Here is a 15654-nt window from a genome sequence, read left to right as displayed (position 1 = left end):
GTCCGTGACTTCCACGAGCTACTATGACCTCGACACCGACCACGAGCTTCCTTTCTATGGGACTCAAGACCCCGAGGAGTATCTCGAGTGGGAGCGCACGATGGACGACTACCTCAAGCTACGCCAAGTCCCTTCCGAAGACCAAGTGAAGTGCGCCACAAGTAACTTCCACGACTACGCATCGACATGGTGGCTTCATACACCTACGAAAATCGACATGAGTTGGCCCAAGACGAAGAAAGCTACGCGGCAAGAGTTTTTGCCCTCCACCTACACGGAACATCTTCAACGCCAATTGGAGAACACCATCCAAGGATCCAAGTCCCTAGACAAGTACTTCCTCGACATGACGAAAGCCTTGCGACGAGCCGGTGTGGACGACCCCATTTGGATGAAGTTCTACTTCATGATGGGATTGAACAACGACATCTCCAAGATTATCTTCCTCGAGAACTACAAGTCCCTCGACGACAACTACATTAGTGCTCTCAAGGCGGAACAAGAACTCATGAAGGCCAAGGCTTCTCCACCCAAGCTCACTTCGCGACGACCAAGCTCCACGAGAACGAGCATGAGGATAGTACCACCAAGATGTCCAAGCCCTATGAGCTCCAAGACGATGCTCCCAAGTTCGACTTCACCGCCATCCCTCTTTGTGGCATTGATGATGATGAGTCTACCACGACTCTTTTTCAAGATGGTGCGGCGATGACTACGACTATGGAGCCAATCAAGGAACATGCTTTGGAGGCGAGCGACATGGTGGCGAGCAAGGATGATGCTTCCATCTTTGGAGGCAAGAGTGATGATGTGCCATCTTTGGCCTTCATCCACGGCGACGGTGACGAGATGGTTGAGCATGGGATTTTCCCTTCGACCATGGTGACGTATGATGACTTGAGTGACTTTTGCCACCATATTGAGAGTGAGAGTGACTTCACCACTAGCCCCATATATGATGAGTTGCCACAATTCACATGTGAGGAGAGCCACAACCCCCACCACTTGAGTGAGATGAGTGACTCCACCATACGTGAGATTGAGTGCACCTACCTTGAGGGAGTGAGTGAACCACCACATAGAGAGAGTGAGATAGTTGATAGGTCATGTGAGGCCACTTTCAACGCTAACGACTTGAACTCTACCTCTATTGTGTCTTCTCATTTGGTGTTAGGTCCCATATATGATGACGCGCCGGTTCTCGATGACTTCGTCCATCCTTTGGACAAGACGATGGCCATGGTGGACGATGATGCACCCCTCACATGGTTCCATCAAGATGAAGATGATGACCACCATTTGGTCTTTGCCACCTCACCTACACCACTTGAGTGGAATGAACAAGGTAATATAGGTGAAGGTGATGCTCTAGTCCCACTAGTGGACATTCTCGACAATGGTTTCTTGCATGATGTTGATCCACCTATTCCCATGCTTCACGCTAGTGCGACTTCCTCATGTCATGACTTACCAATTTATGATGAATATGATGATGAGCATGTTGAATTGCCTAGTTGTGATGCTATGCTTCATAGGATATCATGTGAAAATCCTATTGGTCACATCATGTTTGACAATCCGCTTGCCTTGTCATATGCTATGCATGAGATCAGCAATATGTCATATTTGCAATCTCATCGTAGTGACTATGCATATACCATTAAAATTAACCCAATTTGCACATATGGCATAGATGACAAGCCGATGGTTATTGGCATTTGTTTCTCTTGTGATGATATTGATATGCTCCCTTTGCATCATTTATCTCATATGCCATGCCTTGACCATTTAGCTTCGGATATGCATTGTTTTGGATGTTGTCCTTATTCTCCATATGATGTTTCCGCTATTGCTCATGAGGAGACCCCCATAGTTTCCTCATACATGTTAGGAGATTTGGATCCATCCCATCCATTGCACGATCCCAATAATTATGTGCACAATATGCTCCCCATGAATCAAAATGCTATTGATGTGCCATATACTTGTATGCTAAATTTGCACCCCCATTGTGTTATACATAACAACTATTCTTTCATGATGGATGACATGTTCTTATACCATGCATCAAATTTCTTTGAGCGATGCTTATCTTATGCTAACTCACACATGCACATACACATCATGATGGATGATGTGTACATTTACCACGAACACAATTTCATTGGTTTGTGTCTCTTTTGTGTAGGCACACATGAATACTTGTCAACCTCACAATCCCATGAGTTGACAAAACGAGCTCTAGAGAGCAACGATGACTTGGGATTCCATGGATTGCCTTTCCCATCGCTCTCTTCGCGCATTTCTTCTACATGGCTCTCACATAGTTATGGGTTATCGTCCATTACATATTATATGCCCATCTTGCCATGTTCACTTTGCATGATATGCTCATTCCTATGCCTTTGCCATGCATTTGTGACCCATGCTTTGCATTACACATGATGATTGATTATACTACTTATATGTGTATTTGCAAGCTTGGTGGAGATATTGCTTGTTCTTGCCATGTTTCCTTTGTGATCCATTCCTATGATGATATCTTGCTTTGTAATCGTGCTTGTGATATTCCATGTGCATTGCCTATGCCTACTATTTGCTCACATGACATGATTGCCATGATTACCTATACCATGTTGCATCTTTGCACTACTAGCTTGAATGATTTGATTGCCTCACACATGATGAACACTTGCTCTTTCTATTGTGTTGAGTACCACTCGATTTTCACTACACCCTATGCACATTATGCTTGGTTTGTCTTGCACTTGCCCCATGTGTTTAGACATTTCATTTCATTTGGTGTTGTGAATGACTCTCATGCCTACCATAGACCTTTCATTGAGCAATTTGTGAATGCTTTCTATGAACTTGAGGTAGATGCTTATTCTCTTGTCACACATATTTGCATCTCTACCTCACATTTACATGCTTGTTTCCATGATGTCCTGGATTTTGCTCCATTTATGCGCTTTCATGACATGTCACAATCCCTTGTCACACCTTATGCTATGCTTGATGACGACACTTGTTTGGTGACTCACCTCTTGAATGCTTGGTTGTGCACTAATGCTAACCATATTTGTTTTTCCAAGTGTTTGTTGTACTTGCTCCTTTTGAAATTAATTTTCGTATAGGGGGGTGGAGCAACCAAGTTGATGCGGAGCATCCCTCGACCATCACCATGGACGTCACACCACCACCGCAAGGACGGAGAAGACCGATGACAAGAGCACACGCACGTGCCACCGAAACCGAGGTTAACTCCTTCCTCTTCAAACTTCATTCGGTTGCATATGAGACTCGGGTCCTACCTCAAATAGAAACGTTGTGCCTTGTTAGGTACCAAGGAGATGACCGGGAGGACACGAGGACGGAGATTCAAGCAACCATGGAGAAGGAGGAGAGAAGCGAGAAGAGAGAAGAAGGAGAGGCTCTGGACACTCCGGGTGCTCGGGCGCTTTGGCCCCGGAGGCCCGGCCCCCCCCGGCACTGCTCCCAGCCAGCCCCGGGTGCCCGGCCCAAGGCCCCGGGTGCCTGGCCTCACAAGGCCCAGCCGCCGCCCAGGCCACCCCGGGTGCCCAGCCCTGAGGCCCCGGGTGCCCGGCCGCCCGCCCAGCCACAGGCCGCCGGCCCGGGTATCCGCACCTTCGGCCCCGGGTGCCCGGTCCCCCTTCAGCCACCCCTGGGTGATGGCCCTGACTGGTCCGGGTGCCCGGTCGGTTTGCCCCCGGGTGCCCGGTCCACTCCGAGGGCCTGCGTGCCTCTTTGGGTTTTTACCCATGTATCCCCCCTCCTCCTCTTATTTGGTCCCTAGACTATAAGTACCCCCCACCTAGCTCATTTAGAGGATAGCAAAGTATATGAGATGATTATGTGAGCTTTGCTCCTTGTACCCACTCCTCTAGGAGATCAAGACCTCCTAGGAGAAGATCCCTAGTGGATATCAAGCCCCCATCTTGGGAAGGATCCCCATTATAGGATCATCAAGACCTCTCTCCTCATAGGATTGGGATGAACTAGTACCTTGTATCTTTCCTTTGTTGTTCTTGGATCATTGTGACCTCTTGTGTGTTCTTGGATCTAGCATATGTGTGATTGGATCTAGTCAATTTGAGTGTTTTCCCTCTCTTGTGTTCTTCGTGTTCTTGGGGATTTCCCCTCCAATTCGTGAAAGATCTCCATCTAGGGTTCCACCCTACAACACAAGTGCTCCTGTGTATTTTCCTTAACTTGATCCCTTGTGACTTGTGTGCCTTTTGCATGTTTTCCTGTGCGCAGTGCGCCAATGTGCCATTGATAATTCCCAAGGAAAGCTGCGCGTGCATATGCTGATATGCAGGTAGGCGGTCGTCTTTTTGGGCGTGTTTGGTTGCCGTTTGCTACAGGGCCTGCATCGCATATACTTCCCAAACCAGCCTGGTTGAGCAAAAACAGGCCCTAATACGCCATCTGCCAGTTGTTTGGTTGCCTGCATCTAGTGTCCCTGCATTAGGTAATACCCAAGTGCACTTTGTTTGGTTGCCTGCATTGACCCGAGTGGCACATGAACACGGCGTTTGGTTGCATACGGCGTACATGTTGTGCTTACCTTGTACCCTAGTTGGTGAGCTTACCCACACCTAGCACACCAACGCCACAACACAGCAATGGCGATGAACTGGGCGAAGATGATGAAGTTCTTCAGCTTCAGCCCAAACTGACAATCCACCTTGACACCTCCAACCTTGCGACTGTCAACACTGCTGCCGTGCGTTCGCACCCAGTCGGAGTAAGCTTGTTCTACTGCCTGCCTAGTCTTGAACCCTCTATGGGTGCTGTTGCTATAAGATGCCACTTGTGCACTGGCCTCTTCCCATGAACTATAAACCCCCGGGACCTTACCGACGAACACGGCATACCACTTGCCCTAGCAATGCACAAGAGCAAGAGTTGAAGCAGCAAAGCAATGGAGCACACAAGTAGCAAGTAAAGTAGCACACAAACAACAATGGAGCAGAAGAGAAGTAAAGCATGCATGATCATACGGCATAGCAAGTTCTTCCTAGCACTACCTTGGTGTTAACCTACCACCACATCCAAAAAAGGGTGTCGTCCTACCACCGTAAGTTCACCATCGGTGTGAGGGGTTAGTATATACCACCTCACCAAAATATACAGACCATGAAATAGTTTTTGAGCCCTAGCTACACAAAATGTACGTCGTCATCGTCATTGTCGTCGTCGCCACCGCCATCGCCGTCGGGGATCATGCACGCTCGCAGGCAGCACTACTCTAGTAGTAGTGCTTGCCCAGCCAGCTCCTGAGCCACAACACCCTGTGAGCGTCGGCCATGGCAACGAACCCAACACCCTGGGCCTTGTTGTCAAGCAGGTGGCTGAGAGCTGCCATGAGAGCCTCGTCGCTGAAGCCACCCTGGGTCATGACAGCGCCATACAGGTCAGGGTGGACGTCGAGGGGCTTGCACTCCCTGATGGTTGTTGCCACCTCCTTCACCGCCTCAGTCATGCTGCAGAAGACATTGATCTCCTCCTCCATCAGGCCTCCTCTCTTCCTCTTCCTATCATGGACGGGGTCAAATGGCTTGTCGAAGGGCTTCGCAGCGGTTTGTTAGGGCCATCGAGGACCTCGACGTCCGGGGTCCCAGGGAAGTCTGGCATGGGAGAACCAAGAGGCTCCCCCGAGCCCATGGCATGCTTCCCAGTTGCCAGCCCGAAGGAGAAGATGTGCTGCATCTGGTTGTAGTTATGTATGGGTGTGTTGAGGAACTCAGCGTCCCTTGGGTGGTCCTAAGAATGAAACACGAGTGTTGTTAGTTGCGATTAGGAGTAGGCAATGGTGGACAGTATGAAAAGGAAGAGGGCTGTGAGCTAACCGCGACATGGCCGGCGTAGTGCTCTGCCTCCAGAACTATGGAGCAAGTGTTCTCATCCCATGAGGCACCGCTAAGGTCTCTTAGCCTGGACACTTGGATCCATCGACTTCCCCACTTCCTCAGGTGGTTGTACACCTGGGGGCAGACACCTCTTGCCCACAGAACTCGAACACCTGCTTCGCAACGGTGTCCAAGTGCACCTCCTTGAAGCCCTTGTCAGTCCTAACTCCACTAGAGATGAGCTCACACATCTTGTTCAGCACGAACGTGGACATGAATGTCTGCCACTTCATGTTGTTCGACCTACCATCCTTCTTTGCCTTTGCTGCTGCTAGCTTGAGTGCAGCGGCAGTAGCAGTAGTAGTTGGCTCAACGAGCACTACTGGCACATAGAGGGAATCAGAGGCGAACACCTTTGAATCAGGTGCCATCTGGGACATAGGCTGTGAGTCCTCGACAAACGATGGAGCAAACCGGCTGTCGGACAAGACAAGGGCCTGACTAAGATCTTGCGTCTGCGTGGTCATGTCCTACAATCGTAGCACGCATTGACAGTAAGCATAGCACACAACATACCGGACAATCCATGAAAGCAGAAGCATACATGTACATGGTTCATCACTATCATAGTAAGCACATGCTTCATCGCTACCCTACCAAGCAGACCGGACAATCTATGAGCAGGAACATACAACTACAACAAAAAGCATGCTACAAATGGACAACCAATAGCTACAAATCACAGATCTAAGCATGATTCATCACAAGCACAAGGTTCAACTTCAAACTCTACTACTAATCTAGCCTACCACATGCTTGAACATCTAGCCCTACCACAAATTGCAACCGCAGCATAGCAATCAACCATATCAGCTCACAGATCAGACCACTAATCAACCATGCATCTAGATCAAACCCTAGCTGCAGCTCAGATCTAGCTAGAAGGAACAGAGAGAAAGGGGATTGAACTCACAGAGGCCATGGCTGCAGCTTGAGGACGAGGGGGGACGGTCGTGGAAGATCAACGCCGGCCGGTGAAGGAGCGCCGACGCCGTGGACCGCCGGCCGATGAAGATGCGCCGCTTACCTGGTCGTCGGTGCCGATGCGCGTCGGCGGGAAAGCTCGAACGGAGGGTGAATGTTGGCGGGAGTTGGGGCGGTGAGGGAGGGGCTAAATAGGGGTGGACTCGGCGGGAGGTGAGCCGAAATCCTCCCGACGATTTTTCGGCGACGCAGGCGAGCTTGCGCCATCTCCCCTGCTCGCACGAGGGGAGAAGCGCGTCGCCCTCCCCTGCCTCGCACGAGCCAGGCTTGCGAGCTACTGCCGATTCGGGCGTTTTCCTTGGGCCTGGCCTGGACGTGCTTTAAGTTTCGTGCGATGCGGGCCGCACAGTGAAAGCAAACAACCAAACGGGCCACTTTATTCCCGCGCGGGCCAGGCTGGGCCTAATGCGGGCAACCAAACACGCCCTTTGCCGCTATTATGATGCCTGCACATTCAGCATTACGTGTGATCTTATTTTTATCATTAACATAACATTTGAAATGGGAAAGAGAGGAAAGTCTCTGGATCAACATCTGCGCCATTTGTTCACGTCTTTCCTTTACCCCTTGCTGGCAGGATAATATAACTATTGTTATCAATGAGACCATAACTCTACTTCTAATTCTTGCTGGTAGGAATTGGGGGGCGTCACGGTACTTTTGAGCGTCATAATAGTAAAAAAAAACCGGTGTCGTAACCCCAACCCCCGTGTCGCCTAGCTCCGGCGGCTCGGGGGAAAACCTAGCCCCGCCGCCGAGCCTTGCCGCGGTGGCGGCGGGCCCCGTTCCCAAAGGGGGACGGGGATATCCGATCATCCTTGTGCGACAGAGCACATTCGCCGAGGCGGTGGCCCCGGGCTGGTGGCAGCGGCACTCTTCCGTGTGACGCGCTTGCTACGTGGGTGGCGGTGCGTGGCGCGCCCGCTCTCAGTGGTTGCGCTGCGGCGGCGGGATTCATCATGCACGTCGGTGTTGTTGGCGAAGGGGAATCTCGGGCCCTTCACGATCTGTGTGGTGTGAGCTCCGGCAGTGCGTTTCCTCCACCCCACGACGCGATTCAGGCGGCTGGAGGCTTAAGCCGAAGCTCTGCTGGGTCTACGTCGGTGGTGACCACTGCTTCTGCTGGCGGCTCGCCTGCTTGGTGTATTTGGCGGCAGCCTGCCCTCCTGGCTCTCCGGTGATGTGCATCGTGTCGGCTTCGGTTCTTCTTCGGCGTCTTAGCTCTGAAAGCTACTAGATCTGGCTTGCTGGTTTTTTTCTTACCAACGGCGAGGATTGTGGTGGCCTCATAGTTGGTCATGGCACGGTGGCTCCGCGGGAGGTGTGCGGGCTAGCGGAGGTGCTGTGCGTGGGGGTGTGGGTTTGGGTGATGCTCTGGGCGAAAGCGCGTCGAGCTCTTGCCGGCCAATGGCGTCAGTGTCTGTGAACGTTGTTTCACCTCCTCTTTGGAGGCGCCGCCATGGAGTCCACCCTTTTTTGCGGACCCTTGGATCCAGTTCTTCGGTCAAAAGACTAAGGCCCGGCCGGGTCGGGCGACAATGCCGGTATCGTCGCTTCCCTTTTTGGGGCGTCGCCTGGAAGAACGTTGGATCCTGTTTGTGCGCTGCATAGGCTGGACGCTCGCACCATTGCGGTTGGGCAGGTGCCCATCCGGCAATGTGTTTGATTTGCGCGGCTTCTTGTGTGGCAGCGATGGCGGCTTCGGGCAGAGCTGGCTTGCTGATTGGTCTTGGTAGTCGATCTGTTCCAACATGTTCAAAGGGTCGCCGAGCCTCGCTTTTGTTTTCCTGAAGTTGAAACTGTTGAGGATTCCAGATACCGGCTCCACACAGAAGTCGAACTCTGGTTGTTGGCCGCAACACTGCGATCCCAACCATTGGGCGGCTGCCCTGTTCTCGTTCATGTACTTCAATTCGCATATAATATTTTATGGTAGGATTAATTCTTGCTCTAGGACAATAGAACTATTATTTCCATCACTATATTTTTTCCAGATTATTTACTCGGAAAGGGTACGGTGTTTTCAACGGTCACCGGACGATTCTGCAGCTGATCTGAAAGTACATTCATGCATGTGTCAACCTCTAGTTTACACTTGATCACTTCATAAATGCCACTGAGCTTTTGCGTGCGTCCCGTGTCATCCCGGCAGCTTTGTGACCATCAGATCCTCTAAACACTACAATAATCATGGCATCATGCCACCAGCTAGACACAAAGCAAGATAACTGAAAGACAACATGCATCACTTCTTTTTCTCTCTCAACTTTTCCAAACATCACACACACATTCCTTGTCTCTCCTCCTCTCTGCCTAATCCCTGGGCATTTGCTACGCCTCAGAATTAACGAGCTACATCGTGAGAAGAGAAGACACTAGAACCGGTTCTTCTTCCTCTTACCTCTGACCCTAATTAATAGCAATACATAATTAAGCAAGTATGGTAGCACAAAGCATTACATATCCTTAATTCGGACGTAATCTTCTATTCTCTTGCATGTTGCATCTTCCATCTCCAAGGAGGTTAAGCAAAGGTTGATCGTGCATGGTCGCCTATTGATCGGTGTCGAAGAAGCTCTTGCCTTCGAGCTTCCTCTGCCTCTTCACCCTAGCAATAAAGTCATCCACCCTCTCCTGCCCCTCCTTTTCCCTCTCCTTCTCTCCCTCCCAAACTGCTTCAACCGACGCACTATGACCAGAGAACGCCACCGTGGTAGTAGCCATCTTTGTGGTCATCGGTATGTCACTCCTCTTCACGTACTCCTCGTGGACGTTGTCGACATCCACAATGGAAGTGGGCTGGCTCTTCGGAGCTAGCCTAGATTGGGCGATGAGGAAGGCAACGATGAGGTTCCCGAGACGAAGAGGCACTTGGGGCTGAGCAGGAAGGCCGTGGCTAGGTCAGGGAGGGTGGTGAGGACTGAGGAGGAAGGAGGCGAGGAGCGAGCACAGCCTAGGGAACCAGGCAAAAACATGTTTTAGAGCACCTGCTCCCAGGCCCTTCTTATCTAGCCACCCATTCCCCGCATCGCGATTCATGTAATACATTTCTCTTTTCTGTTCTCTCATATAGAACATGTCTTGAAGTTCAAACCTTTGTAGAACAACAAAGCTTTCTAACTAGAATCTAGGATAAATTTTTTAGATTTTTTAGTCAAACATAAATATACTCCCTCCGTCCCAAAATAAGTGTCTTAACTTTGTATTAGCTTTAGTACAAAGTTAGTACTAAAGTTAAGACACTTATTTTGGATGGAGGAAGTATAAAATAAGTTTTGTTTGATTAAATAAAAAATATTTTTAGTATTTATGTCAGACCAAACATTCTGAAAGATCTATCCTAGATTCTAGTTAAAAAGCTTTATCGTACTGCAAATGTTTGACTTCAAGACATGTTCTATATGCAAGAGAAAAAAAAAAGAAAATTTCATGTAGAAAGTTAGTTGTGTGGCATAGATCTTAAAGCACATTGGAGGATCAGGACAGCAGGGCCGGGTGCAGGTGCTCAAAAAAACCAGGCAGGGCTGGTGAGCAGCTGGCAGAGGACGCCACAGGTGGCCACCAGGTACGGTGCGAGGGCAGGGAGCAACTGCTGCTGCTTCCTGTTCCTCCTGTACTTCCTCATGGCCCTGATCTTCTCTATGCTGATGGGGTCCATTTCTTGGACTGCAGTTGAGTAGTCAAGCTCTTGCAATGGACAACACCCAAGAGACCTGATGAGGCTCAAGAAGCTATGGCCGCAATGAGGGGGGAGGCAGGGTGGTGGAGGGTTTTATATGTGCTTCAGAGGGAGGCTGGCCATGGAAAGGCAGAGGAGAGGGGCCAACCAACCATGCAGGGACACAGATCTTCGCAAGAACGAACTGCCAGGTTTCACATTTTACACGAATGTCATCTGGTGATTAAATTTTACAAGATATGAAAACATTGGTCAAAGTTTCACACAAAATAGATCTCAAATTTTTTGAACTTTTTCTGTTTTACTGTTCACCCGAGCTCATGTGAGCTCGGGATTAGAACATCACTTTCGATATATTGTGCAGTACTATCGCCTGTCCGAATCAGCAGCCGGAAAAGCGCCCCCCGGCAGCATCTACAAGTGGCTGGGTTCCCATCACTTGTGATAAACCACCACTCAGAGTAGTACCCTCCGTATTTATTTAACTCAAAACCCACTGCATCTTTCGATCTTGCGTGTGTGCGCCAATGCGCCATTGATAAATTTCAAGAAAAAGCTGCATGTGTATATGCAGATATGCTGATATGCAGGCAGTCGGTAGTCTTTTTTGCCACCATTATGATGCCTGCACATTCAGCATTGCGTGTGATCTTATTATTTTACTGTTGACATTTTTGAAATGAAAAGAGAGAAAGCCTTTGGATCAACACCTGCGTCATCTTTTCATGTCTCCTCTTCTTTTAGTTCTTGCTGGCAGGATAACATAGCTATTATTATTATGATGGCTGAACAATCAGCATTGCGTGTGATCTTCTTATTTTATCAGTAAAGAAAGAGAAAAAAAATCTTTGGATCAACAACTGCGCCATTTATTTATGTCTCCTCCTTTACTTCTTGCTGGCAGGATAATGTGACTACTAATATTATCAATGGAAGTATGAAACCATGACTTTACTTTTAATTCTTGCTGGTAGGACAATAGAACCATTATTTCCATCACTAATTTTCCTGATTATTTACTGCGAAAGGGCGACCGGTCACCGGACGATTTCGCAGCTGATCTGAAAGTACATTCATGCATGTGTCAACCTCTAGTTTACACTTGATCACTTCATACATGCCACTGAGCTTTTGCGTCCCGTGTCATCCCGGCAGCTTTGTGACCATCAGATTCTCTAAGCACTACAATAACCATGGCATCATGCCACCAGCTAGACACAAAGCAAGATAACTGAAAGACAACAGGCATCACTTCTTTTTTCCTCAACTTTTCCAAAGATCACACACACATTCCTTGTCTCTCCTCCTCTCTGCCTAATCCCCGGGGCATTCTTACAACCCAGAATTAACCAGCTACAACGTGAGAAGAGAAGACACTGGAACCGGTTCTTCTTTCTCCTCTTCTTCTTCCTCTTACCTCTGACCCTAATTAATAACAAGACATAATTAAGCAAGCATGGTAGCACAAAGCATTACATATCCTTAATTCGGACGTAATCTTCTCTTGCATGTTGCATCTTCCAGCTCCAAGGAGGTTAAGCAAGGTTGATCGTGCATGGTCGCCTATCGATCGGTGTCGAAGAAGCTCTTGCCTTCGAGCTTCCTCTGCCTCTTCACCCTAGCGATGAAGTCGTCCACCCTCTTCTCCAGCTCCTCCTCTCCCTGCTCCACCACCTCCTCCTCCTCCTTCTCCTTCTCTCCCTCCCAAACTCCTTCTACCGAGGCGCCATGATCGGTGAACACCACCGTGGTAGCTGTCGCCTTAGCGGTCATCGGCGCGACGCTCCTCTTCACGTACTCCTCGTGGACGTCGTTGACATCCACAACGGAAGCGGGCTGGCTCTTCGGAGCTAGCCTAGACTGGGCGATGAGGAAGGCGACGATGAGGTTGCCGACGACGAAGAGGCACTTGGGGCTGAGCAGGAAGGCGATGGCCAGGTCAGGGAGGGTGGTGAGGAGGAAGGAGACGAGGAGCGAGCACACCCCGGGGAACCAGGCAGGGCTGGTGAGCAGCAGGCAGAGGACGGCACAGGTGGCCACCAGGTACGGTGCGAGGGCAGGGAGCAGCAGCAGCTGCTGCTGCTTCCTGTTCCTCCTGTACTTCCTCATGGCCCTGATCTTCTCTATGCTGATGGGGTCCATTTCTTTGGACAGCAGTCAAGCTCCTGCAATGGAAAATGTATGCACAAGAGGCCTGAGGGGGCTCAAGAAGCTGGTGTGGAGGCCTGAGGGGGAGGCAGGGTGGTGGAGGGTTTTATATGTGGCTTGAGAGGGAGGCTGGCCATGGAAAGGCAGAAGAGAGGGGCCAACCAACCATGCAGGGACACAGATCTTTATCCTACTGGTGGTAGAGATGCATGGTGCTTTTGCACTTTGAGATTTCATAAACAAATGAATGAAATTGGTGTGTTGTGGGTGGGGGCATTTCTTTGTCAGAAAAGATATATGGTGGCTGTCTGCCTTCCCTTCCCTCTCTTTTCCTTTCCCTCCCTTGCTCTGCTTTGGGCCCCTCTGCCCTCATGATCCTGATCCTTGGACTTTTGGTGACCTGGATTTATACAACTTGGATGCCTCCAAAACGCCCTGGATTCAAGTTGTGATCTAGCTCACTGCAGATGATCTACAGTAACAAGTTGTGGCAAAACATGTAGGATTAAATGGACATGGATAAGCTTCACAGGCCACAGCTATGTCATGGACCAATAGTTGGCAAGTATGACCTCTCTGGCAGTTATGGACTCATGGTAGAGGATGGATGATTCACCTTCAGATCCAATAGTGGCAAGAGTTGCTGAACCTTTCTGCTCATGTGGTATGCATTCTAGAAACTAGACCCTGGTGGTACAGTTGCTGCAAGTGCACATGAAGTTGTTGGTTTGGGTATGGATTCTCTAGAAGAGGTCCTTGTGTCAGGAGGTCAAGTTGCCATGACCAAGTGCTCAACTGTACTTCCAGTCTGGAACTCAAACCCAGCAAGTTGGTAATTAGAAACTTTAGTGAATTTGCTATGAAAGCAGACGATCCTACCGAGTCGCAGAAATAGTACCAAGTTGCGTAGTAAACTCTGACCGAAAGGGATCATCATGTGATAAAAGGGCAATGTCTTTCAATTAACTGGTGGCCTAAAGAAACAAAAGATCGGTTAAACAAGAAGCCAAGATTAATACACAACAGTCTACCATGCTAAAAAGTTTCTACCAGAATATGTTTGCACTAGGACCATCTGAACTATATAGCCTTTTAGTAACCATGTTCCATATTTTCCTTTAGTAAACTAATGCAACACAAGGAGTTCAAGTTAGATCCTGAGATCTTGTGTTTCTATATCAAATCAAAGGGAAACTGAGGAGGTGAGGACTGAGAACCGTATACTCTCCTAATTTCATAGAAATGATGTTTTCTGTCTACAACCATTGCATCAGCAAACCGTTCGAACACGGAACATCCAACACAAACTTGTCGTCTTATACCAAAGCAGTCTGCAAGTTGCAAATAACCGAAGACTTGATGGCTAAGGAAAGACTGGGTTAGGCTCACTTCAGTCCAGTCCAACAAACACTAGTGCAGAGCAGTAGTGCCCATTATCTCCTTCCCAAGGACCCAGCTTCTCTCTTTAACAAGACTGGTGAAGTGCCTGTTAATTGAGTCCAAGTGTGCCAGTGTGTAACTGATCAGTCTTGACTCTTGGGCATTGGGCAAGCCACCAAGTAGGCACCACAAAGGTGTTTCTTTGTCCCTGCACTTTGCCTGTCATGGCAATATGGCATGCATTGCAAGACAGGAATGGTTCTGGAATTATGGCCTCCACACCAGCAAAATGCGCTTTAGGCTCATAATTGAGCAGATAAAAGGAGCCCAATGCTTGACAAAAGATTATTATTAGCAGTTGGTGGATCCATCTCAGCTTTACTATTATGTGGTGTGGAGTGTGGAGTCTGTGTGAAAAGGAAGAACTTGAGGTAAGCATGGCTGCATGGGTGATGGCTGGATGATTCCATTGCTGCTCTCCTACCCTGGAACACAAAGTTCTCTCTTGAAGTCCATTCATGGGGTGAAGGTTGGAAGTGCTTTCTTGATAATTAGCTTTGCCCGCTCTCTTTAGACGAACAAGGCTCTTTCAGCAATGCAGAGAAGTTCCATTCCCAAATTAGAAGATCCTTGAGATCTCACGAGCTTCGTACGCAGGATCTGCACCTAACAGATGATTCTTCAAGTGCTTTAGCTATTGGTGCAAGGCTGCAAGTCCGTATCTACACTTTGTTATATACATTATCTAGGGGGACTTATGTAGTTTCAAGAAAATAGACAGGGTCACATCAAGGAATTCTTCATCTCATTCCTTATTTGTAGTTTTACACTAAAAATCCAGTGTTAAGCAGCTCTATACAGCAAACAAATGGAATTATGCAAATGGGATTCTTGCAAAAAAATATGTATGGGTTTTAGTTTTTATGCCCACTACGTATTACTGTCAGCAAGAAATGACTGAAATTAATTCAATAAAGCTGCATCTAACAGGTTAACACTGTCTTCTACACCATGAACAAACAACCATTTTCATGAATTTGGTTTACAGAATCATAGTAGAAAAACTCAAACTTGCCAGGCCAATTCTGACATTTGTGAGAAAAAATATATGGATAATACGTTAGATCTCAGTAATATTCCACTCAACAAAGTAGATCACGCAAAATCACCGATGGATATGCATTTTAGAAATCAACCATCATGAAAAGAACATTTGAAAGGTCCTAGAAATGTGACAAGAGATAAAGAGATGGCACCAAGTGCTCAGTGAATCTGCAGTACAGCCATTTCAGACACTGCACATGCTTAACTCATCTGAAGTTATTGGTCTCCTAAGGTTATTGACCCAATGTATGGCGACAGATCATATTCTTGCATTACTTTAGTGAACTTTGATGCCAAGGGTGAGGGTAATGAAGCAGTATTTTATTCTGCAAGTTGCATCATTATCATCGGCATATGTAACTGGGAAAACAAACTGTGACTTAAAATGGGTCAGATGGCTCCCAATACTGTGTTAATAGGCCC

General features: G+C 48.4%; 1 protein-coding gene and 1 pseudogene across 1 annotated transcript; both read right to left on the bottom strand.

The window, feature by feature from the left end:
- Window positions 1–8946: 8946 nt before the first annotated feature.
- LOC109747213 (uncharacterized) lies at window positions 8947–10581 on the bottom strand (annotated as a pseudogene).
- Window positions 10582–11831: 1250 nt separating this feature from the next.
- Window positions 11832–12841, bottom strand: LOC109747179 (uncharacterized). Its single transcript, XM_020306266.4, has one exon. It carries the CDS (start codon window positions 12739–12741, stop codon window positions 12163–12165), a length of 579 nt encoding a protein of 192 aa, XP_020161855.1. The 5' UTR covers window positions 12742–12841; the 3' UTR covers window positions 11832–12162.
- Window positions 12842–15654: the final 2813 nt, after the last annotated feature.

The sequence above is a fragment of the Aegilops tauschii genome, chromosome 3 (assembly GCF_002575655.3).
Source record: "Aegilops tauschii subsp. strangulata cultivar AL8/78 chromosome 3, Aet v6.0, whole genome shotgun sequence".
In the NCBI taxonomy this organism is placed as follows: Eukaryota; Viridiplantae; Streptophyta; class Magnoliopsida; order Poales; family Poaceae; genus Aegilops; species Aegilops tauschii.
This window is presented reverse-complemented; position numbering and strand designations above follow the sequence as displayed.

Excerpts from the sequence above, each read along its gene's own strand:
- LOC109747179 (XM_020306266.4), bottom strand. The coding sequence starts at position 12,741 with ATGGACCCCATCAGCATAGAGAAGATCAGGGCCATGAGGAAGTACAGG.